This window comes from Gracilinanus agilis, chromosome 4 (genome assembly GCF_016433145.1).
Source record: "Gracilinanus agilis isolate LMUSP501 chromosome 4, AgileGrace, whole genome shotgun sequence".
Classification (NCBI taxonomy): Eukaryota; Metazoa; Chordata; class Mammalia; order Didelphimorphia; family Didelphidae; genus Gracilinanus; species Gracilinanus agilis.
The window spans coordinates 84,371,793-84,395,300 of NC_058133.1; the positions used below are offsets into that span (position 1 = coordinate 84,371,793).

The window sequence follows — 23,508 nt, forward strand, 5'->3', positions numbered from 1 at the left end:
TAAGACACATTTCTATATCCAACTGACTACACACACACAGATATATTCACATATGAACCCACATATATGTATATATGTAATATATTTATATCGTTATATGCATACATATATGTGTATTCTTCCCTATTTGAATAAATTCTGATGAGAGTGAGATCCAAGCACTACCTTTGTCATCCCCCTCCATTTTGTCCTCCACTATAAAAGCTTTTTACTGCAATTCTCTTTTAAAAGCAAACTTTTTTTTCACATTCCATCTCTCACTCCCCCTTCTCCCAATATATTCCTTTTTCTCACCTATTCATTTTTTTTTTCCCCCAAAGCCACTTGGAATATTTATTCATTAGAAATTTGCCCTTGGATAAGGGATATATCTGTGTGTGTGGCCCAATGGATAAACTGGTAAGGTGAGTTTATGCTGCAGGTTTCTTCTCAGCTGCAGGTTTCTTCTGGGCAGGTGGTTTCTTTTCTGAAGCAGGCTTCTTTTCTGCAGCAGGTTTCTTTGCTGCTGGAGGCTTCTTTTCTCCAATCTTCTTTTCAGCTGGCTTCTTCTGCCCGGTAACCTTCTTTGCTCCTCCAAGCTTCTTATTACCACCAAGCTTTTTCTTTTTCTTCTCATCTATTGCCTTCTTTGCCTCCATAATCTTCTTTAGTGCAGCAGCTCTTTTGTTTTCTCTGATTCTCCGATTCTTAGCTTGGCGTAGAATTGTATTTCGGCGCATTGTCTTGGCATATGGGTTTAGTTTCACCATGATTCTCAAGTTCTTCAGAGGATTCTTCTTGAGTACTCGTCGATGAATCTTTTTGCGTGGTGCGCGGAGGGCCCTACGGATTTATGGGCTTTTCAAAATCCTGGTAAGGTCTGTGTTGGTCATCTTGTGCATTGGAAGGTTGTAGTGACTCTTCAGGGTAGCAGGCCTGCGCCATGTACCATACAGCTCATCCAACTTACGGAAGGCACTTTCAGTCCAAATACAGAAACGCCCAACATGCCCACCAGGAGCAAGTCTCAATAGGTTTAATTTGCTCACATTAAGGAGAGTAATACCAGGAATGTTTCTGAAAGCCTTGATAATACCATTATCTTCATTGTAGATGATACAAGGTCCCCTACGCTGGATATGACGACGGTTTCTCATTTTACCTTTACCAGCTCGCATACGCTGAGAAGCATAGACCTTTTTGATGTCATTCCATGCCTTCAGCTTCTTAAGCAGCAGAACTGCTTCCTTGGTCTTCTTATAACCCTCCACTTTATCTTCAACCACCAGAGGAAGTTCTGGGACTTCTTCAATTCGGTGACCTTTTGACATCACCAGTGCTGGCAGGGCAGAGGCTGCCAAGGCAGAACAAATGGCATAACGTTTTTGTGTTGTGTTTACTCTCCGATGCCAACGACGCCAAGTCTTGGTGGGAACAAACATGCGACCTCCTCGGCACATATTTCCAAAAGCACCCTGGCCAGAGTGATGAGTCCCTCTACCCCGAACTCGAGGAATTCGAGCAACAGCTCTGCCAGTTCCCCAAGACTCAGCACTGGTCTGATGACCTGCTAATTCACTGACAGCATAAGGTTGCCGGTTATTTTTTCTCAAGTTGGTATGAACAAAATTTACAATATCTGGACGAATTGGAGCCTTGAAGACAGCAGGCAAAGTAACATTTTTGCCAGATACATCCCCCTTTTCGGAGTACACAGATATCAAGGGACGTACACAAGCCATGGCGGGTACCGGAGAGTAAGAGCCACTCTCCTCTCCGCCTGATGGCTCCCACAGGAAAAAAGCTCACCTATTCATTTTTATGGAGGTCATCTTTACCTAATCAACTCTTTGTCTATGTAGACTCCTTCTATCTCCCAAAATATTGATAAATTTCTTAGAAATAAATCACATGTATCATGCTTGCTACCACATATAAATGTAAACAGTTACACTATCAAATCTCTATGGTTCCCTTTTAATGTTTACTTAAAATTTTTCTTTGAATATGAAAAATTCTGTACAACTCTGATCCTTTCATTAGGAATGTTCAAAACTTCTCTATTTCATTAATTTTCCACTTTTTTCTTAAGAATGATTATACTCAGTTTTCCTAGCTATGTTAATTTTTATTATAATCTTAGGTCCTTTGACTTTAAGAATTTCATATTCTAAGTTCTCTGCTATTTTAATATGGAAGCTGCTAAATCTTGTGTTTTCCTGACTTAATGGCTCCATGGTATTTCAATTATTTATTCTTTCATTGAATATTTCATTGAGTATTCTTATTCAATTGTTTCAATTCTTTAAGGCTGCTTTCAATAATTTCTCCCTTACTTGGAAGCTGAGGAAACTAGTTTTATTATTCCTCAGAGTTTTCATTTTGTTACCTCTTTCAGGAGGTGATTGGTATATTCTTTCAGTTTCTATTTTACCTTCTAGATTTAAGATCCAATTTTCCTTGATAATTTCTTGAAATGGTATGACTTTTTTTCAATTGTTGCTTTCAGGTAGTCTAATAATTCTCAGATTAGATTATCACTCCTCTATTTTTCATGTTTGTTATTTTTTCTCCTGACATATTTTATATTTTCTTCTATTTTTTTTTCATTTTGGGGTCTATTCTATTGTTTCTTCCTTTCTCATGGAGTCATTGACTTCCAGATTCTCAAATGTAATTTTTAGGTTTTTTTTCTTTAGTGAGTTTTTGTGTCCTTTTTTACATTTGTCCAATTTTATAAGAATCTCTTTTCTTCAGTAATTATTTTTGCCTCTTTTACCATTAGACCAATTCTGTTTTCGAATACATTATTGTCTTAGTATTTTTGTGACTATTTTACCAAATTTTCTTTTCATAATGATATTTCATCAATATCATTAATTTTCCCAATTTTCCCTCTATCATTCTTATTTTTTTATCACTTTCAAAAATTATTTTTGGGCTTGAGTTGATTTAGTTTTTTAATATGTATTTTGCTCATAGCTATTTTCACATTGTTGTCTTATTTGGATATTCATCTTGGCCTTTTCTTCTACTGTAGTAGCTTTTTATGTTCAAATATCTTTCTCTACTTATTTTTCCAAGCTATTTTTTTTTTTTTTACTTTGAACTTTATGTTAAAGTTGGGTTTTGCTCACTTAGGAATGGAGAGTCATTTTTCTAATTTCAGCCATTTTCATGCTGCTCTTTTCAGATCTTTTTCTGGGTTTCTGTAAGATGGTGTGATCCTAATAGAGGTGTGGCCATTGCTCTCCTGGTCTGCTCTCTGATCTTTACCCAGGAAGGGCCCCTGTTCATCTATATCTTCAGGTGCTAGTGCTTTCTTGGCACAGAAAATGGCACCAGGTCACCTCCTCTCCTGCAGTCACAAGAACTCTCCACTTCAGAACTGTAACTACAACTGTCTATCCTTTGTGGCCAATAACAAATGCTCTTCAGTGCCCTGGAATTACCACTGAAAACTACATATGGGCAATATAGTTGCCAGTCATCACCAGATTCACATATTGCCAGCAATGGATCCCCTGTAATCATTTTCTGACCAGCTTTTCAATTCCTTTGGTTCCCAAACTTTCTTGGCCTACTGGTCCCTTTCCAGAAAAAATATTACTTGGCACCCGTGGAAATTATTTTTTTTATTTTAATAGCAATAATAGGAAAGATAAATGCACCTGTGGCCATCACTGCATCACTCTTGAATCGCTGCAGCACCCACCAGGGGCTGGGGGCTCCCACTTTGGGAATCACTGATTTACAATCTCTTCTCTGAGAGTCTCCAAAGCTATTCTTGCCATTGCCTTTAGCTCAGCAACCTCTTTCCCCTCAGTTCCCCCATTCTATTAAAGAAGATCTTCCAGGCTTCTCATTTTTCTCTGATCTCATATTTTTTTTCTTTGAAAATACCATTCTATAACTCTATCCCTTCTCCAAGGAATTATTTCATTAGTCACTGGAAACTTGTCAGAGTAGCTACACATTTATAAGTTTAACAAGAGAGTAACAGAGTTGCTCTATTTGCGTCCCTTTCTGTGCTTCATTTTGTTTTTCATGTAATTAAAAATTATTTATCAGAGTTGACAATTGCAATGTTTTTAAGACCCGTACTATAGTCATGTGGGTCTGAGTCTGAAGCATCCTAAACCTACTTGCTTGTATAAATAGAACAAAACTGAAATGGCTCTATGAAAGGAGAATCTGCTGTATGCCTGATTGGATGGATACAGAACCCTGACCATTTATATCCTGTAGGGGAAAAAGCTCAATTACCACATATATTCTCTCTGTCTAAAGAAACAGAAATATAAATTATATAAATGAATACAACAGAAAAAATCCTGAGAAGCATAATGCTAGACAGTGGTTGCCAGGGAACTAGGACCCTGCATCAATTACAAAATGCTGTAAGGCAGACGCAATGCAAGTCTATCTTCTTATTTAATTCATCTTTTTAGAATGAAATTTCCCCATGTTATAGGCAAGTTACATACTACAGTGCTTCAATGAAATTGTTGTCTCACTAATTTCCTGTTTTTTAAGGTTTAGTTTAAATTTATATAACACTTAAATGGCCCCAAACTCTTTAAAAATGTTACCATATTTTATCCTTGCAATAACCCTGTGAGATATTATCCAATTTTACAGTTGAAGAAACTGAGGTATAAAAAAGTTGCTTTATTTCCCCAGAGTCACACAGCTAAGAAAATATCTGAGGCCATATTGGAAATCAAGTCATTCTACTTCTTTATCCAATGACTACCAAAGGTTTTAGTCATCCCTTTAATAATTACTTTTGAAAACTATTATGAGGATTGAATAAACCAATATACAAAAAATTTACATTTACATTTTGATGGCTCTATTTATATATATTAATTTGATATTTTAAAAATGCCTCACTGACATTATTTGCTATTGTCACTAAATAGGGATTTAAAATTTTATCATTAGCTCTTTTTTTTTTTAAACCTTGACCTTCCATCTTGGAGTCAATACTATGTATTGGTTCCAAGGCAGAAGAGTGGTAAGGGTAGACAATGGGGGTCAAGTGACTTGCCCAGGGTCACACAGCTGGGAAGTATCTGAGGTCAGATTTGAACCTAGGACCTCCCATCTCTAGGCCTGGCTCTCAATCCACTGAGCTACCCAGCTGCCCCCTATTCCCTTCATATTTTGAAGACACTTGTGTACTTGAAGACACTTGAGCTTTCCATTTAATGTATATCTGTCTCTCTTTGTCTCTCTCTCTTTGTGTCTCTGTCTCTGCTTCTATCTCTGTCTCTGTCTCTATGTCTCTGTCAATGTCTCTCTGTCTTTCTTTTTCTGTGTCTATCTCTTTCTCTCTGTCTTTGTCTCTCTGTCTCTGACTTTCTGTCTCTCTGTCTCAGTCTCTCTCTTTCTGGAGAAGACTACCTTCCTCTATCACTTAGACTTTTGTGGCCTGAAGAAATGGACTTGGGATATGTCTATTTTGATTGTTCTTTTCCGTTCTCGATTCAGGTAGTAGAATCCACAGTCCCTGGAGCTTTGAATTAGGAACATAGTTGGACTGATGCTACAAAGAATCTGAGCTAAACTGTGAACCTTATCTCTTTCCCTTCTCCAGTCTTATAGACAGTTCAACTTTTCTTCCCAAATTTTATTGGTCAACTATTTAGATTCTATAATCTGTATTAATGAAAATTTATTTGTGTAAATAATCTCATACTTGGATAATATCTTTAATTCTTAGCACATGTTTAATTTTCTTTTTCAGGAGAAATATAAATTATAAATTTTAATTATATATAAGTTATAAAATAAAATGTTTATGTAAACAACATCTTTAGAGATAAAGATATTACTGATCAGTCATTCTTAGAGGTTTTTTTTCCCCATTCTTATAGTTTCTTATGAGGTCTAGTTCATTTTATCAAGTCAACTTTGTTTTCCATTATTATTGTTTACTGAATTTTTCAATTTCTATCCTGTTCTCAAAGTATAACTCAACAAATATCCAGCTTAATATGAAAGTTATTTATCTTTCTATCACTGTATCTCTATAGGGGTGAATGACATGTTGAAGAAAGAGATGAACTGGGAAGTATCTGTGTTTGGTCAACTAAGATGTATAAGTGAAGTACTCATGTATTTAACAAAGGAAGTGTCAAGCTTATAAAAACATAGAATGACTGATTGAAAGCTGGAAGCAACCTCTGAGTTCATCGAGTTTAACTCTTATTTTAATTTTGAGAAATCTGAAACTGAAAGAGATCATGTGATTTTTTTTCAGCCATGTAGCTACTAAATGGTAGAAACCAAATTATAAATTCAGGTTTATTTTCCCCCCTTAATTCCAGAGTTAGTATTTTGAGTTAAATGTTTAAAATGATAAGAATTAGAGGATAACAGTCTAGGTCAGTGATGGCGAACCAATGGCACATGTGCCAAAAAGGGCTTCCTCCCACCCCTGCTTGGGTAAAGTGTTGGGGGGGGGGCTCACATGCTGCTTGAGGATGTGATGTAAATGGCAGCCTTTTGAGTCTGTGGCTAAGGTGATTCCCATGGTGGGGTTGGAGAGGAGCTAGTTTTGAGAGAAGCATAATTCACAGCAAGATGCAGAGCTGGAGGGGAGCAGTGCTGGAAGTGAAAGGAAAACTTGGGCCACTCTCCTTCCCCTCTCCACACATGCCTCTCATCACTTGTCCCTCTGCCCAATAGTCCAATTGGAAAGCTTCTTCCCTCTTCATGTGGTGTAAGGAAGGGTGTTAGAGGGTGAGGGGGTGGCAGGACACAGCACTTGATCTCCGGGGGTACTGTGGCATGGCACTTTGTCTGGAGGGGGTTGGGTGAGTACAGAGCCTGGTACTCCATCTCTAAAATTTGCCATCACTAGTCTTGGTAAAAACATTCCATATAAGAGGTCCCCTAGGGGCATAATTTTTGAATAATAAAAGAAGTTGTGTGGGTAGGTGAGTATTCTAGGGTAGGGAGCTAGCTGAGAGAATCATAAGAGGCTCAAGTAGGTAGAACATAGTGACTGTGAGATACCTGGTCTCCAGAAAGAAGTTTAGGATGACACTGGTAAAGAAATTTGGTTTTAACGAAGAGAAGATTTAGCTATAACCAATTTGAAGAGACTTTGCTTTAGATCCAAAACATCAATAATAGGAGGATCTATGAATTAAAACTAAGAATTTTGAGGAGATATGTCCATAGAAGTTTTTAACAAAAGTAAAGGAAGCTGTGTCTACATCACTAAAAAAAAAAATAAACAAAAACAAAACTGAATTCCATGGGAGGAATCACAGAATCATAGAATTTGAGAGGTGGAATTCTGGGCCTCAGTTTAATCCATACATAAAAATAATCCTCAATGTAATATAACCAGTAAGTGGCCTTCAGCATCAACTTCAAGATCTTCAAGGACAAGGAACCTACAATCTCTTCAGAGAAGTCATTCATTCTGCTTTTGGACAACTCTAATTATTAAGTAGTTTTATTTACATTGAGGCTAAATTGACTTTGTAACCTCAACTCTTAGTTCCTGGTTCAGTCCTTTGAAGGCAACAGGAAGACTAAACTAAACTAAACTAAATAAAATGAAACGAAATGAAACAAAAAAAAAATACCTATCTATTTCCTCTTCCACAAGACATTAAGATACTTAAAAATAGACTTTTTTGAATTCAGAAATAGAAAGCTATTTTTTTTCAACTTAGGAACCAATGAAGTTAGGCCTTTTAAAAGATATTAAGACTGTGAAATCTACAGAAGTTACATGAAAACAAGAAGCCTTAAGTAGGCAGACATTTGTTTCCTGGTTTGTTTCATAAGCAAATTAGTTATTTGCAGAGAAGGCTAATGTGGAATATCACCTAAAAAAAAGCAGTCTGATTAAAAATAAAACTGGAAAATAGATGTTCAAATAGAGGAAACTTGTGAAATTATAATCATTTAAATGAGACAGGATCAGAACCAACTGACACCAGATATAAGGTCTAGAAAATGGAGTCCCAACTGAACATTAGGGATGGGGCAAAAAAGACTAAGAATAATCCAGGGTTTGTTCACCATACCTTTGAGGAAAAAACTAGATTTAACTTTAAGGATTTCTGTCACTTTCTTTTGTTAATTATTTAAAAACCTTTGTATTTTCTTAAAATAATTACTAGGAAAAATATAAAGAACAAAAATAGATTTAAAAAGATAAGAATAATTTTGTCTTAACATTGGATTCAACATGAGAGTGATAGAAATTTGATTTGCATCCCTATCTGTAATGGAATCCAGGAGAAAAGGAAGAACAATGTGTGTGTGTGTGTGTGTGTGTGTGTGTGTTGAGCAGGGCAAGGAAAAGAAATAAAAGTTGTGATAGAAAAAGTAGCAACCCAGGCTTATGGCATCACAGGAATAAACAATCATTAAATGCTTAAAACAAGAGGAAAAAAGTAAACCAGATTGGAAATTATTTAGTTTAATGATAGTCCTTACTTTTATGTTTCATGCATTTCTCAAAAAAATTTTCAAAGAACTTTTATGGACCAATGCATTTAAAAGCATTGTAATATTAAATGATGATATATTATTATTGATACACATTTATATAACAATTTAAGTTTGATCTAATTTTAAATAGTTATTTTTCAATTCTCAAAAAAAGATTAAAAACTCACAAAAGGACATCAATGTCCTCTTATTGATTCAATTTTTTTTTCTATAGGACTAATCAGATTAGATACTCAAGAGTAATGTCAAATATAAGAACTGAGTTTCTAGCTGCCAATGACTTTGTCAAGAATCCAGATGGTGCTTCTGGAGGAATATATCCCATTAACTTGGCATCTGTGAATGCCATCATAGGTGATGGATGGCAGTGGAAGTGAATAGTTCTGAACACACAATGAGTTTGAAATGATGTCATTATTTTGGTTGTAATTAAATCACAGGAAAATATAATATTAAAATATCAAACTTCACAAAAAATGAACTTTCTTTTTACTATACATAGTAATTAAAGAGCATTAGAAACAGAAATTAAATGTACCATAACATTACCTTACACACATTTAGCCTAATTTGGAAGTGTCCAGAGCCCTTTGAGGATCTCATGAAAATTTTTGATTGTCTCAGGCCTGATAGAGAAGCTTATTTTTACTTTAAAGTAGGAAAAGGAAATTATTATTATAATTTGTGTTATTTACAATAAATCATGTAAAGTGTATATTTATTAAACAGATATCCTCAATGATATTACTTTAGCAACCAATCCAAAACATAATCCATAAGCCTTGATAGTTTAAATCATACCAAAAGGATACAAGTCATGTCATCAGCTACTTAGACCACCAACAGAGACCCAATTAATTCCAGCTTAAATATGAGTTTATATAACATGACCTGGTCTAGCAGGGAATAATTTAAATGGAAAACACCAATTTATTTAGAATTGGCCACCTAAATGTCAACAGATGGTGGCAATGTTCACCCAATACCAATCTGGGCTAGATTTCAAAGACTGACCTAAAGGTGAAAGATTCAGTGTTTCTGCTAATTTATTCAATAACTGTTGCATCTGCTGGATGTTGGGGAGTGAAGATACTTTCGAAGTATGCTCTGGGACTTGTGGAAGCTTTTCAATGGAGCTCTGACAATAGTATATCAAATCATTTGCATGTCAGGCCTATACATTTTTACATTATGCCTTCCATCCCATGCTATGTTTAAAGAGAAAAACAAAAATAATCTATAGGTATTTTTATGAGCTCTATCTTTATATATGTCTATCTTAAATATGATCAATCTAAAAGATCTTAAATAGCAAGTTAATGACAATCTGGACTAGATCTTCCTCCTCTTGTCAACACTGCATGAGATTTTCATTTGGTACCCCATAGAAATTATGTAGAAAAATTTTTCCTTTGCCACGCTGTATACTTAGGAGACTAAACACCTTTTTGAAAATTTAATATACTGTGACTAAGTGATTGTTTTTAGATTGTAAAAAAAATCTATTCATATCTTTAGTTTTAAATAACATTTTCAAACATAATCCTGCTCTCAGTACTTCCTGAAAAGACATCACTGGCAGTAAAATATAAATTAAAAAAGAGGGGGAAAAATAGTTCAACAATACTTTAACAAGCATCATACTAAATGTAGTTTTCTACATCCTGGTTCCTTCATTTATGCAAAGAAGACATGGAGATATAACTTTCTCAACTACACATTGAGACCAAGCTTTGACATTATGACACATTTGGGCAGTTAGATGTCAGATTAAATAGAACACTGGTCCCAGAATCAGGAAGATGTGAGTTTAAATCCTGGGTCAGATACTTTCTAATTGTGACCTGGGCAAGTAAATTACCCTGTCTTCCTGGGATTTTTCACTTTCACATTGGGAATAATGGCATCTGCTTCCTGGGTGGTTGGGATGATCAAATGAAAAAAAAATGTACTTTAAATGTTTCAGAAATCTAGAAATATTGCATAAATACTAATTATTTCATTAATTATTTTATTTAGTTTTTTTTTTTACATTTATTAATATTCATTTTTAACATGGTTACATGATTCATGCTCCTCCTTTCCCCTTCAACCCCCCCGCCCCCGCACCCCCCCTACCCATGCGTTTTTCCACTAGTTTTGTCATGTGTCCTTGATCAAGACCAATTTCCAAATTGTTGGTAGTTGCATTGGTGTGGTAGTTTCGAGTCCACACCCTCAATCATGTCCACCCCGACCCATGCGTTCAAGCAGTTGTTTTTCTTATATGTTTCCTCTCCTGAAGTCCTTCCTCTGAATGTGGGTAGCGTCTTTACCATAAATCCCTCAGAATTGTCCTGGGTCATTGCATTGCTGCTGGTACAGAAGTCCATTACATTCAATTTTACCACAGTATATCAGTCTCTGTGTATAGAGTTCTTCTGGCTCTGCTCCTTTCGCTCTGCATCAGTTCCCGGAGGTCTCTCCAGTTCGCCTGGAACTTCTCCAGTTTATTATTCCTTTTAGCACAATAGTATTCCATCACCCGCATATACCACAGTTTGTTCAGCCATTCCCCAATTGAAGGACATTCCCTCCTTTTCCAATTTGTTGCCACCACAAAAAGCGCAGCTATGAATATTTTCATACAAGTCTGTTTATCTATGATCTCTTTGGGGTACAAACCCAGCAATGGTATGGCTGGATCAAAGGGCAGGCGTTCTTTTATAGCCCTTTGAGCGTGATTCCAAATTGCCAGCCAGAATGGCTGGATCAGTTTATTTAGTTTTATGGGAAGAAGATTGTTGTTTATTAGTTGTTCCTTGTACATTGTTGTAGTCATTTGTTTCTTATATTGTAAAAATATTCTATAACACTTGGATTAGCATTCTGTAGAGCTTAAATTTAATATGCAAAATACTCAATATTATATTTATAAATCATTAATAATAAACTAACATAAAAAGCTAATTAAAAAGGTACTAGCCAGCCTGCTCTCAAAAGCAAAAAAGGAAGAATGAGGCAAAGCCTCAGAACTTATTCAAAACATGACCATACAAATGTAGACAAAAGGAAAAGCATTATAGGTAATACAGAAAGGAAATTTAGGTAATGTAGCTTTTAGGGATTCAAGATATTTCTAAATATACAGTTCTGAAAGGATGAGTAACTACTTTGTTACTACAAAAAGCACTATCATGCTCTTTTCTTGAGTCTTTTCTTCTACCTTGGACTTCTCTGAAAAGTATGCCTAGCAGGGTCATCTCTAAGTTAAAAACTATGGATATTTTAGTCACTAAAATTTAATTTTACTGAATAGTATTTTGGAAAAAAATCATTATTTCCATAACTACATCTTCTGATTTTATTATAATCCTCTTTATTCACTGAAATAAAATATTTATAGACAATTGAATGTCTAGTATTTACAAATTTAACAGTAAATATGACTAGATAGCACAGTGAATAGAGTGCCAGGTCTGGAGTCAGGAAGCGCCTTCTTCCTAAATTCAAATCTGGCCTAAGATAATTATCAACTATGTGGCCCTGAAAAAGTCATTTGACTCTGTTTGCCTTAGTTTCCTCATCTGTAAAATGAGTTGGAGAAGGAAATGGCAAACCACTCCATTATCTTTGCCAAGAAAAATTCCATATGCAGTTATGAAGTCAGACATGACTGAAGAAGTAACAAAACTATATGGAGAAACAATATATTTCAAATAAAAATTTCTGTACTATGTCATGTTGAGGGCCAAAGTTTTCTCATTTGGCTTTAACAATAACAGGTAATTTAGTGTCATTGTTAGAGCTTATCAGCACAGTCCACAAACGCTCTAAACAGTGTACTCCTCATCCTTAGTTAAGCCTGCCATATGGACCTTTGGGAGTACGAGGATGCTACCATTTCTAGTTAAAATTCCTTTCAGCAGAAACCATACGGGCTTACTGACATGATCTGATGTGTGAAGGTTGAGAAGACGGCTCATATTATCACTGTAAATAACTGCAGCTTGATTGCATGAAATGTTTGATTCACTTTATCTCATCATTGCAAGGTGAAGTGCATTTAAGCATGAGCTCTGCGACCCACCGAGGATTTATGATTTCTTCACCGAGACGGGTGAAAGAGACTCATTCACATCTATTCTTCTTCTGTATGAAGTCAAACAGGTGATACAAAACCATACAAAAGATACGTATTTAACTTGATATATCTAATAATACTACATTATATGTTAAGACATGAAATTAACATTTATTCCTTTGACTATTTTAATTTCTTTATTGAAAAGGAAACAGAATATATATCATTAGAATATATAGAAGATATGTATGTTTATATATACATGTATATATGCATATATACATGTATATATAAACACACACAATAATCTGAAAAGCCTTTATAAACATTTTATTTCTACCGGACAATATTATGTATTGGATAGTGTAGTAGCCTTGGAATAAGAATGAACTGAGATCTAGTCCAACTTGTAATTCATGCTTCCTGTGTAGCCATGGACTAATCAATTAAATATTAAATTATATCAAATTAACTAATTAATCAAATGATTAAATTAATTGGTTAAGTGAAATTAAATTAAATATATGTCTTCTTCTTTTTTTTTTTTAATACTTACTTTCTGTCTTAGTATCAGTCCTACGAGAGAAGAATGGCAAGGGCTAGATAATCATGGGTTAAGTGACTTGCTCAAAGTCACACAGTTAGGAAATATCTAAGATCAGATTTGAACCGAGGTCCACCTGACTCCAGATCTGCTACTCCATTCACTGTGCTACCTAGCTGACCCTCTTCTATCTTTTTTTTTAAACAGATTATCTCCTCTATCATTGATACTATCTTTTTAAAATATTCATTTTTCCCTTTCTTTGCTGGCTTCTTCCTTGCTGCCAAGTAATTTATCTATGTAAGTCATATCTTTAAAAGTTTCTCACTTTATCTGACCTTCTCTTTTAGCTTGATTCTATATTTCTCCTCTTTTTCTTTGAAAAATTCCTTGAGAAAGCCATCTATACCACGTAACTTCTCTTTCTATCTTATAATATCTGAATGTTGCCTTCTATCCTCTTCATTCAACCCAAATAAAACTCTCTGCAGCCTCTTAATGGTAATATTTAATTATCTTTCCTCTAGATCTATGTGTAGTGGTTGACACTGCTGATCCTCCAATGCCCTTGGATACTTGATGCTACCTTCTTAAGGGGGATGACAGCATGATTTTTACTCCATTTAAAATATTTTTAATATTTTTAAGTGGGTTGCTTGAATTTAGAGTTTTCACTCCTCTTCTGAGGCAAAGAAAGATGGCATTGTCTTAATTCAGGGATATAACTGCAAAAAGAAATTTAAAAAATTTCTAAGAGACAATGAAAGAACTTAGAGAGGAGAGGGATAATTGGGCCATAAAGAAGCAAAGTACACAGCCAGGGAATATGTGGTTAGAGAGGAGAGACAAGTTTATGGTTTCCCAAAGAGTCTCTAGGAACAAGGGAACGAAATGATTCTAGAAGTGTGGGGCAACCAAAGGATTTTTTTTTCCATAGCACCTTATTTTAATCAAATTGAATTATTTAGATTTCCCTCCTTTTCAGTTTGAAAAAATTAGTGCCTTTTCTAAGTATGTGTATGTGTGTATTGTTCTTTTAAATATTTTGTTTTGCAAAGCTGATTTTGCTTTTCACAAACTTTTTCAGGAGGCCCAAACATATCTACTTTTTTATTTTCATTGGTTCACATCTGAATTCTGAGAGCAACAAAAGAAAATGTACTTTCTTGGCACATTAGTTACAGTTATAGAATTTCTCTTTGTCTAGAAGGTGGAAAAGAGGGAAATGATAGCTTGGCACAGGTTTCATTGTGTAGTGAGGTGGAACATTAAACAAAGTGCAAAGTCTAGAGTCAGGAATATGAGAGTTCATATCTGGCCTCTCTCATTTACTACCTATGTGACCACTGGCAAGTCTCTTGACCCTGTTAGCCTCAGTTTCCTCATCTGTACAATGACCTGGAGAAGGAAATGACAAACCATTCCAGTATTTCTGCCAAGAAATCCCCAAATAGGGTCCTACAATGAGCTGGACACAAGTGAACAAATGCTGTTATTTGAATGAAGACAAAATAAAGAGATATCTTTGATTACATAAGTTAATGTGGTTTTAGAAATGAGAGTTTCAAAGGCCATTTAAGCAGCTAAAAAAATGACATTAATTCCAAGGAGAAGCCTGTATCACTGTGAACTGGAGTGTAGAGAGTAATTAAAATGCAATTCTAAAAGGTTAATGTAGCTATTTACTTGTCTTAAATTTTTAATTTAGGTAATTAAACAGATTTTTTTTTTGCAATTTGACAAAGTTGTATATGACCTATTTTTCACTTATTTAAATGGATATTATATATGTGTAAAATCTGGAGTAAGGCTATCAAACATAATAAAAAAAACCCAAGACATTTGAAAGTTCAATCCATGGTTTGTCGTACCCTCCCATACTTCCCTTATCCTTAAGAAGGAAGACTATATGATATAGATTATACATATATTATCATACAATAAATGTTTTCACATTTTTCATATTGTGAAAGAAGATACATTTTGTTTGTATTAAAGAAATATTCACAGAGGAAATAAAAATAGACACCCTGTTCTTTCCATGGCAGGCAATATCCTTTTTTTGTGAATAGTATATTGAAATTTTCTTGGATTCTTACCTTGCTAATAATGATTAAGTAATTCTTAGTTGATTATCATGTATTTTTTTACAATGTCCAATATTCTTCTGCTTTTGCTCAATTCAGATTACATCGCATCACATGCCTTTCCAGGTTTTTTGTGACCATTTTGTTTGTCATTCCTTAAGGCCCAACAATATTCTATTACAAGTATTTATCACAACTTGTTCATCCATTTCCTAGTTACTGGGCATCCCTTCAATTTTCATCACTTTGTCACCACAAAAAGAGCTGATATAAATATTTTTGTACAGGTAGGTTCTTTTTCCCTTCTTCAAGTTCTTTGAGATACAGACATAATTATGATATTGCTGGATCAAACGGAATGCATATTTTTATGGTGCTTTTGGCATGGCACCAGACTGCTTTCCAGAATGATTGTTTCAGTTCAGAGCCATGCTAGTAGTGTATGTGTCCCAATTTTTCCACATCCTCTCCAGCATTTATTGTTTTCCTTTTCTATCATGTGATGGATTTAAGATGGTACCTCAGAGTTGTTTTAATTTGTATATCTCTAATTGATAGTGACTTGGAGTGTTTTTTAGTATGACAAAAGATAAGTTTAACTTTTTCATCTCAGAATTTCCTGTTCATAATATTTGACTATTTGTTAATTCAGAAATGCTTTGCCTTCTCATATATTCGACCCAAAACTCTCCATATATAAGAAATGTAGCCTTTGTTAGAGAGACTTGCTATAGATTCCTCCCCCAACCCCACAGTTTATTTATCTTTTCATCTTGTCACATTGCTTTTGTTCATGTAGAAACTTTATACTGTAGATCTGAGCTGGGATGTCTGCCTCCTCCCTCTCTCATTCCTCTGCCCGAAGCTCTCTCCTCTTCCTCCTTCTTCAAAGAATCCTTTCCCAGAATTCTCTCTGTTCTCAACTGTCAGCAACTGTCAGCAACTGCTTTTTTTTTTGGCTACTTTAGTCCCATCCCCCTTGTCAAATCCCATCCTTACAGTTAAAAAAAATGTTTTGAATTCACAAATTGTCCCTCCATATTAAGATAATTGGAATTGGTTATAATGCTGCTTTTGAATGGTAGAAGAAGTACTGAAGAGTAAAAAGATTGTTGGACTTGAATGAAAAAAAAAACTGGATTTAAATATTACATCCAACACTAATTAATTATGTGCCAAGCCTCAGGCCATTCACCTACAATTTCTTTAGGAATTTATCATAAAGACATAATCTGAAGAAATGACACATTCTTTGAAGAATTGTGAAATAACATTTGTACAGAAGCATTTCTGGGATGTAAAAGACTGAATTAGAAGGAGAGATATAACATTCTATGAGAATTCAACAAAGACAGATATATTTCTACAAAAGAGATATGCTAAATTTTCAATAAGGAGGTTTCATTTGAACTGGGATATGCTTCCATTTAAATCTTTTAAATATTTTGTTCATAAGTTAGAACCTTATCCTATAATTGTACTGTTTTAGTAAGCCATGTCTTCTCAATTATTTTATTTCGATCTTTTTTTTTTTTGTCCTTTGTTTTTTTTTTAATTTTTTAACATTTATTAATATTCATTTTTAACATGGTTACATGATTCATGCTCCACCTTTCCCCTTCAACCCCCCCCCCCGCACCCCCCCCCACCCTTGGCCGATGCGCGTTTCCACTAGTTTTGTCATGTGTCCTTGAACAAGACCAATTTCCAAATTGTTGGTAGTTGCATTGGTGTGGTAGTTTCGAGTCTACACCCTCAGTCATGTCCACCCCGACCCATGCGTTCAAGCAGTTGTTTTTCTTATATGTTTCCTCTCCTGCAGTCCTTCCTCTGAATGTGGGTAGCGTCTTTACCATAAATCCCTCAGAATTGTCCTGGGTCATTGCATTGCTGCTGGTACAGAAGTCCATTACATTCAATTTTACCACAGTATATCAGTCTCTGTGTATAGAGTTCTTCTGGCTCTGCTCCTCGATCTTTTTTTTTAACCCAGCTTCACAGATGTTGATCAGAATGTTCTAAAACAGGCAGTTTTCCAGAGTAAATGGTTAAATATTCAGGATGAAAATTCACAATAATTACATCACTTAAAACTATAAATCAAGGCTAGATTTACTGTTTTGTTTGTCTATATTTAAGAAAATGATAAAGTGAATTCTACATACATTTTCCCCCAGAGCCAGTATTTAAATATTTACCATTTTTTCCCTTTTGAATTATATCACTTGCTTAATAGCATATACAAACATATAAGTGGGGACTTTTGAGATATATTTTTAGGTGGATATGTACCTACAGAGGACCTTCGACCTAGTCTTCTCTTGTGGATGAGGGCACATTTCAGAGGGGTTGTGCTCAAGTGCTAAACAGATCAAAGGAATGTAGAGGTTAAGGATGAACATACAAAATAAATTTCCCTAAATACAAAGCAAAAGTAGAAGAAACAAACTATAGATCTTTAACATTTGTAACTAAAAAACAAGCAAACATAGCACCACACCAATGAACTTTATATATAGGGCACTGAGGTTTCCTAAACACATACATCTCATCCAATTTAAGCCTTTAAAAAATCATGCAACATTGATCAAATTTATAAAAAATCAAATTATTCCCCAATTGATAAATAGTCAAAAGGATATGAATAGGCAATTTTCAGATGAAGAAATCCAAACTATCAATAATCATATGTAAGGCAGGGTTGCTAGCAGAAGCCTTTGCTTTTGCAAATTCAACTGTAAGAAGCCCTGGCAGTTAGGTTTTAGAATGTTCAGAAAGTCAGTTGGAGCCTGAGGCTATAAATAGTGCTGAAGTTCCAACTGAGGGGGCTTTTGTTTTTTGGCTTTGGCTTTGCCTGTTGATTTTGGCTTTTTGGCTTTGCCTTGGCCTGTGCTTTGTCTTTTGGGGCATTTGGACCTAGCTGATTTTTCTGGACCTCTCCCTGGTCTCTCCATCTACATTCCTGCTATTTCCCCTGAATTTCCTTGTGGGCCCTGGGAGGGAGGGTAGGTTTGGTGGTTGGACATCATGGATTTAATTTCTGTAGGCAAGTAGGGCATCCTACATCAAGCCACCCCTAATTTGGTGATTTGCTAAATACTTTACTTCAAAGGCAGTCAAACCTTCCTGCCTGGGAGAGCCGGACTCTCTCAGTATAAACCTCTCCTGTGACCCATTCTCCCAGCACCAGCCTTCTCCCTAGGAGCAGTTATAAAAACCTAAAACCTATTTCCCTTGATTATCCCTGACATTAATAAATCCCCTTTGTTACCTATACAAAGCCTCTGGTGAATGATTGTATTGAAGATTAAGGCAAAGGCTGAAGAGGGAAGAATTATTTCCTTTTATTTTCTTGGGGGAAACCTAGGCATCCATTTTGGGCAGGAAGTACCCAGCCAAGACTTCCTGCAGACATCAATTTCACTGGAAGGGAGGAGCCTTTAATTCCTCCCTCAAAGGACTTTAGAATTTAACAAGAGAAAACCTCAGCCTTGATCTAAACATTTCTGACTGGCCAAATTCCTCTTGTACCATAGAGGTACCTTCCCTGTCTGAAGAACCCAGCCTATTTCCTCTCAGTATCCTCTGTCTCTAGCCTCAGTGAATAAGCCTCTTTGAGTTGCCCTCCTGTATACTCCCATCCATTCCCTTACCTTGCTATATATATACTCCACCTACCTCATTCATTCATCCCTACACTCAGCTATCCCTTTCATTCCTCCTCCAATCACCTATCTCCCTTTATCCCTCCTCATTATAATCATTTTGCCCACTTCTTCATAACACATACAAAAATGTTCTAAATCCTTTCTGATTAGAGAAGTACAAATCAAAAAAACTCTGAGGCATCACCTTATACAAGTAGAGTGACCAACATGAAAGTAAAGGAAAATAATAAATGTTGGAGAGGATGTGCCAAAATTAGGACACTAGTGCTTTGCTGGTGGAGTTGGGAATTCATCCAGCCATTCTGAAAGGCAATTTGGAATTATGCTTTAAAAGAATGTATGTCCTTTGATCCAGCAATTCTACTACTGGGTTTGTATCCCAAAAAGATAAAAAAATGGAAAAGATTCTCTTTGTACAAAACTGTTTATAGCTGCACTTTTTGTGGTGGTAAAAAATTGGAAAATGAAAGAGTATCCCTTAATTGGGGAATGGCTGAACAAATTGTGGTATATGATGGCGATGGAATACTATTGTGTTATAAGGAATGATGAACTTTATGATTTCTATAAGAACTGGAAAGACCTACATGAACTGATGTAGAGTGAAATAAGCAGAACCAGGAGAACTTTATACACATTAACTCAAACACTGTGGGATGATCAAACTCTGTTACTAAATGCTAAGCAGTGACCTAGGACAATACTGAGGGACTTATGAGAAAGAACGCTATCCATATCCAGAGAAAGAACTGTGGGAGTAGAAATCCAGAAAAAAACATATCATTTATCACTTGTTCATATGAGTATATGATTTGGGGTTTTGGTTTTAAAAGATTACTCAATTACAAAAACAATATGGAAAAAGAATTTCAGTGATAATATATGTATAACCTAGTGAAATTGCTTGTCAACTCTGGGAGGGGGGAGGGAAGAGAGGAGAGAGACATCAAGAGTTATGTAATCATGTAAAAAATTTTAAAATAAATTTTTAAAAAGTCATACAGTAAATATGGGCTAATGTGTTTTGTATGAATTTACATATATAATCAATATCATATTGCTTGTCTTTATAAGGGACAAGAGAAGGGAGGAAGAAAATTTAGAACTATTTTTAAATGAATGTAAAATTGTTTTACTTGGAATTGGGACATATTTAATGAAATAAATAAAATATATGAACAGCATCTAAGAAGATCAGAATGGGAAGAAAGGAAAGCAAAAATGAAGGAAGGAAAGAAGAGAGGAAATAAGCATTTTCTCAATGACTATTATGCTCCAGGCATTATATCTAAGGCCAGTACAAATATTTTCTCATTTGACACTCACAGCAACCCTAAGAGGTAAGTACTATGATTATGTCTTTTCCAGTTGAGGAAACTGATACAAACAAGACATTTCTCCAGGACCAGATACTAACAATTATCTAAAGGCAAATTAGAATTAATTTATTTCTGATTCTAAGTCTAACATTCTATCAATTGAGTTAACTAGCAGTCATGATTGATGTTGACTTTGGGAAAATCTAACTTCCATTTCCTTTTCCTGCAAAACTGCCTTAACACTTAAGCCATTTATTTTAGTATTACCATGAGGATCAGACTTTTCAAACATTAAAATGTAATGTGACTGGTTACGGTGATGATAATGATCAGTCAACAAGCATATATTTAGCAATGACAATGTTCCAGACACTGTATTATTCTTTTTTAATTCTTATTCTTTTTCCAGATTAAATATTAATACAATTTTTCTTATTCATTTTTGACATTTTAATTCATATTTTCTTTCTCTCTCCCACTCTTCTCATCTCATATTCCCCCAAAAGCAAGTAATATGAAATAGGTTGTACATATTTTATTGTATGATACTTATTTCCATGTTCAACATATTGGGAAACAAGACACATATTGCTTACAATATGGAAAAAATTGGGGAGGAAATAAAGTGTAGAATATTTTTTGGTATTCATTCATTCTCTGTCAATTCTTTTTTTTGGTGGTTGTTATCCTTTTTAACTCGTGAGTCCCTGTAGCTTTCCTAGATCCTTGTCTTGCTGATAAAAGTTCAATCATTCAAAGTTGATTACCATATTCTGTTATTGTCACCATGTACAATGTTTTCCTGGTGTAAGAGTGAAAATATATATATATTAAGGTGTGGCCGCCAGGAATCAATAATTCATAATTAAAATAGACCCAAGTCAGGATTGGGTTTAAGGTAGTTTATTTACAATTAGGAAGGTAGAAGGTAGGGAAATAGGGAGAGAGAGTCTGGAAAGGCCAAGGTAGGCCAAGGAAGTCAGCCTAACTTACCCACATGACAACTCAGAGTGGAAGCTGCCTGAGGTCTCAGCAGAGATCCTTCGGCATCAAGTTCAAAGCAGGAACTCCCTCAACAGGAAGTAACCAACATACTTGAAGAGATAGTGTCTTTGGTCACTTCCTATGGGTCCACCTCTAATTCAAGTGGACAAATGGCAGCCCCTACACTGATTTGGACTGCCCAAAAGGCAGTCCCTTGTTCTTGATTTGTTACTTATTGTCACGTGTGGGTAACTCATCTCCCCTCCCCACTAAGAGAGGTGGGAATGACATTATCTCTGGTGGCTAGAGTTTTAACTATAAATGGGCTAGAGCTAATTCTATTTACACACTGGTTTTGCTTATTTTAATGTGCATCATTTCACATAAGCTTTTCCATATTTTTGGACAATCATTCTGTTTGTTATTTCTCATGGCACAATAGTATTTCATTACAATCACATGCTACAACTTGTTTAGTCATTCCCCAACTGATAAATACCCCTTCAATTTCCAGTTCTTTTCAATCACTAAAAGAGTTCCTCACAAATATTTTTGTGCAATTAGGCTTCTTTTTTTTTTTGCTTTCTTTGGAATATTAGACCTAGTAATGATATAACTATATTAAAAGGTATCTACAGTTCTCTGTCCTTTGGGCATGGTTCCAAATTACTCTCCAGAATGGTTATATCAGTTTGTAGGCCCACCAACAGTGCATTGGTGTTCTAATTTTTCTATGTCTTCTCCCAACATTTATCATTTTCCTTTTTTGTCATGTTATCTAGTCTGATAGGTGTGAAGTGTTATCTCAGAATTGTTTAATTTGCATGTCTAATTAATAGTGATTTGGAGATTTTTTTCATATAACTAAAAATAGTTTTATTTTCATCTGGGAATTGCCAGTTTAAATCCTTTGACCATTTGTCAATTGGAAAATTCTTTGTATTTTGATATATTTGAATCAATCCTCTATATATTTGAGAAATGAGGCCTTTGTCAGAGTGACTATCATATACTTTTGCTATGAAATAGTTTTATCAGTTTGTTATATGCCTTTTAATCTTGTTTACAGTGATTTTGTATTGTACTAGATCCTTTAGATTCAAAGGCAAAAATAAAAGTCCTTTACCTCATAAATCTTATAGTATTTTGGGGAAACAACATGCATACATTTAAGTGTACACAAAAAATATATATATGTATACATACATACATACATATATATACATACATATATACATATATATATATATATATATATATATATATATATATATATATATATATAAAACACAGAACTAAGTTAAGGTTATAGGCTTTATATATTGGCATGATCAAGAAAGAATTTTTGTTTCTGATTTTTTAGTTGGTTATTTAATTTTCATTATTCATTCTGATAATATAATTATCACAGAATAAAATCTCATAGATTTTGCTGTGGCATTTGGTATTGGATAAGAACATAATGTTAAACTTAAAATAGCCCCATTCTGGGGAATTGGCTCGACATAATGATTGTTAGTATCCAAGCTTTTTCCCTAAAAAAAGGTTAGTTTTGTGTTACACATAAAATGGCTGATTATAGCCATAGCAGAGGTAGTTTTGACCTTTATGTTTCTAGGAGGAAATTGAGGGGATGCATTAACAACTTTAATTTGGGGTAACCAAAATAAAACAGATTGGAGATAAAGTGATTAGATATCCATTAGCACTTTTAAAGCAAATATAGAACCAGTTGTATGGTATTTCCAGCATCAAATTTTTATTATGCTTTGCAAGGCTGAAATCCTGTCACCAAGCAATTAACATGAGCAACTAAAGTCAACAAAAGGAGGCCAAATAATGAATAGGTCTTAGCAATATGAGGGCTGTGAAAGCATGACATTAATTTTATATTTATAATTTCGTCTTTCAAATAACTGCTAAAAGAGAGAATCAAGCTGTATATCATGAGGTACAGATTTATGATTGATAACTCAGAGCAGACATATAACTGAGAAATTACTATCCTGAAATATGAAAAACTATATAAAATTGGAATGATTAAATTTTGATGGGATAAAATCATATTCTGCTGTTTCATTTCTTAGGTGACAGTGTGGGACTATAATTAATTGTTGCCATGCTTTCATTCATTATACAGTTATTTTTTTTCTTCGTCCTGGACTATATAGTAAAGTTTATGAGCCTTGTCTTACTGACACTTATATGTCAAAATCAATTTCTTTCTTTCAATTTCATACATGCCTATGAGGAGTCAGAACATCCGTTAGGGAAAGTCTGATTGAAATATTTTCAAAACATTCTAATAATCCTTTTTTAATCTGAGGCTTAAAAAAATCATTCACGTCATGTTTTTATCTCCATTGAGGGTGACATTATA

General features: G+C 34.7%; 1 protein-coding gene across 1 annotated transcript; it reads right to left on the reverse strand.

Annotated features, from left to right (window-relative positions):
* Window positions 1–377: 377 nt before the first annotated feature.
* Window positions 378–1,741, reverse strand: LOC123243920 (60S ribosomal protein L4-like). The gene is given in 1 exon segment (XM_044672090.1): window positions 378–1,741. A coding segment is annotated over 1 exon segment (1,311 nt). The 5' UTR covers window positions 1,722–1,741; the 3' UTR covers window positions 378–410.
* Between the last annotated feature and the right edge of the window lie 21,767 nt (window positions 1,742–23,508).